Source organism: Propithecus coquereli, unplaced genomic scaffold (genome assembly GCF_000956105.1).
Source record: "Propithecus coquereli isolate 6110/MARCELLA unplaced genomic scaffold, Pcoq_1.0 Scaffold777, whole genome shotgun sequence".
NCBI lineage: Eukaryota > Metazoa > Chordata > Mammalia > Primates > Indriidae > Propithecus > Propithecus coquereli.
The window spans coordinates 192,381-194,965 of NW_012153918.1; the positions used below are offsets into that span (position 1 = coordinate 192,381).

The 2,585-nt window shown below is 53.3% G+C and overlaps 1 protein-coding gene across 1 annotated transcript in view; it reads left to right on the forward strand.

The window, feature by feature from the left end:
* CASP14 (caspase 14, apoptosis-related cysteine peptidase) overlaps window positions 1-2,352 on the forward strand; it is a 9,124-nt gene extending 6,772 nt beyond the window's left edge. Inside the window, exons 2-6 of the mRNA XM_012662763.1 lie at window positions 252-401; window positions 495-720; window positions 1,198-1,314; window positions 1,475-1,578; window positions 2,248-2,352. Of these exons, the coding sequence (XP_012518217.1) occupies window positions 252-401; window positions 495-720; window positions 1,198-1,314; window positions 1,475-1,578; window positions 2,248-2,352 (702 nt within the window). The remainder of the gene's footprint in view (window positions 1-251; window positions 402-494; window positions 721-1,197; window positions 1,315-1,474; window positions 1,579-2,247) is intronic.
* The last annotated feature ends 233 nt before the right edge of the window (window positions 2,353-2,585 follow it).

Sequence of the window (2,585 nt, forward strand, 5' to 3'; positions counted from 1 at the left end):
CCGGCTAATTTTTTTTATTTATTTATTGTAGAAATGGGGTCTCTTTATGTTTCCCAGGCTGGTCTCAAGCTCCTGGCCTCAGGTGATCCTCCTGCCTTGGCCTCCCAAAGTGCTGGGATTACCACCTCATCCGGCCTTATTTGAATGTAACTGGACATCCTGTGTTTTACCTGGTACCTCTAACCCAGGGCCTCTCTTGGCTACACCTGCTTCTCCTTAAACCTCCCTCGTTTTGTCGTCTCTTGCTCCAGGAGGCATATGACATGTCAGGAGCCCGCCTGGCCCTAACGCTGTGTGTCACCAAAGCCCGGGAAGGGTCACAGGCAGACCTGGATGCCCTGGGACGCATGTTCAGACAGCTGAGATTTGAAAGTACCATGAAGAAAGACCTCACTGCCCAGGTACCAGGCTGTCAGCTCCAGCGGGGAAGGGTTTGGGTTGGATGGGCGGGCTCTGAGGACCCACCTGACCTCTGGCCATTCCTCTCACTCCAGCAATTCCAGGAAGAATTAGAAAAATTCCAGCAGGCCATAGATACCTGGGAAGACCCTGTCAGCTGTGCCTTTGTGGTGCTCATGGCACACGGGGAGGAAGGCTTCCTCGAGGGAGAAGATGGGGAGATGGTCAAGTTGGAGAATCTCTTCGAGGTCCTGAACAACAAGAACTGCCAGGCCCTGAGAGCCAAGCCCAAGGTGTACATCATTCAGGCCTGTCGAGGAGGTGGGGACAGACCCAAGAACACAGAGTCTGTGTTTGTAATCCAACCCAATCCCAGATCCAAAGCCTCAACTGAGGCTGGCCATACTACCAAACCACTTTCCTTTCTTTTCTTTTCTCTTTTTTTTTCCTTTCTTTTTTGAGACAGGGTCTCACTCTGTCACCCAAGCTGGAGTGCAGTGGCTTCATCATAGCTCACTGCAGCCTCCAACTCCTGGGCTCAAGCCATCCTCCTGCCTCAGCCTCCCGAGTAGCTGGGACAACAGGCGTGCGCCACCAAGCCTGGCTAATTTTTCTATTTTTAGTATAGATGGGGTCTCGCTCTTGCTCAGGCTGGTCTCAAACTCCTGACCTCAAGCAATCCTCCCGCCTCGGCTGCCCAGAGTGCTAGGATCACAGGTGTGAGCCACCGCACCTGGCCCCTTCTTCTTTACTTACCTTTCTTTCTGACTTTGCCTTTTCCTCGTCTTGGTGTTTCAGAACAAAGGGACCCAGGAGAAACAGTAGGTGGAGATGAGATTGTGATGATCACAAACGACAAACCCCACACCATCCCAACGTACACAGACGCCCTCCATGTCTACTCCACGGTGGAGGGTATGAGCCCCCAGCTGGCCCAGGGTAACCTCCGCTCCTCTTTCCCGCCCACCGCTGCTGACCCCTCAGCCCCTCCTCCAAGACCCCCCCACTTCCAGGCTTCCCTCTACCCGCCCTCCCTTGGGAGCCCCCCTGAGCCCACCTCTGTGGAACCCCCCAGGGTACACTTCCTACAGACATGATCAGAATGGCTCCTGCTTCATCCAGACCTTGGTTGACGTGTTCACAGAGAGGAAAGGACCCATCTTGGAGCTTCTGACAGAGGTGAGTTGCAACAGGTATCTGGAACCCCTGCCTAGGCAGAGCAGGGTGCAAGCAGAGTGGGCGGAGCCTGCTCCAAACCTCTCTCCATCCCCCCCAGCGCCGAAAGCTGGGTCCTAACAGACAGTAGGATGCCCATCTTCCAACAACGACTTCCTCTAACGCAGGAAGTCACAAAGCCCACAGGATGGGACATAGTTTAGATCTACAGTCCCCAACCCCTGGGCTGTGGCTCGGTACCGGTCCTGTAGGCCTGTTAGGAAAACCAGGCAGCTCATCACCGCCTGAGTTCTACCTCCTCCCCCACCGCCCCCACCCCCTCCCCTGCGTCCGTGGAAAAATTGTCTTCCGTGAAACCAGTCCCTGGTGCCAAAAAGGACGGGGACCACCGGTTTAGATGAAGTACAGATAAGTGTCTATAAACAAACCCGTCAGAATTAACCAATGTTCAGGCAAAATCTTTCTTCTAATAGTTATGTGTTTTTATCGTGAATGAAAAAAAAATGCCGAACCGATGATTCCATAGAAACTATGGCATAGGAGACCACAAAGATCTCTCCTCTTAGGACATGGATACCCACCTGCCTTGTTCTCTAACCTTCTCCCCAAAAGCCCATTATACCAACTCCCCCAGGGGCCCAGCCCCCAAGCTGACCATAGCTGTTGCTGCAGGTGACCCGGCGGATGGCAGAAACAGAGGTACTTCAGGAAGGGAAACAGAGGAAAGTGAACCCCGAAATCCTAAGCACCCTCCGGAAACAGCTGTATCTGCAGTAGAAGTAGAAAGGACAGAGAGAGGCTCTCCTCCAGGGGCTCTCTCTGCCCCACAGATATTCAGAGAAAGCTCTCACCACCCTCCGGGATCTTCTCTTCCCAAGGCTAAATAGCCCCTCGTTCCTCTTACATCACACCCCTCATGCAGGTCCTCCTTTAATCTTCCCCTGTCCTTCTTAGAGCAAACCAGCCAAAACTTAGCACAAGTCATGACAGTAACATTAACATCCCCTCCC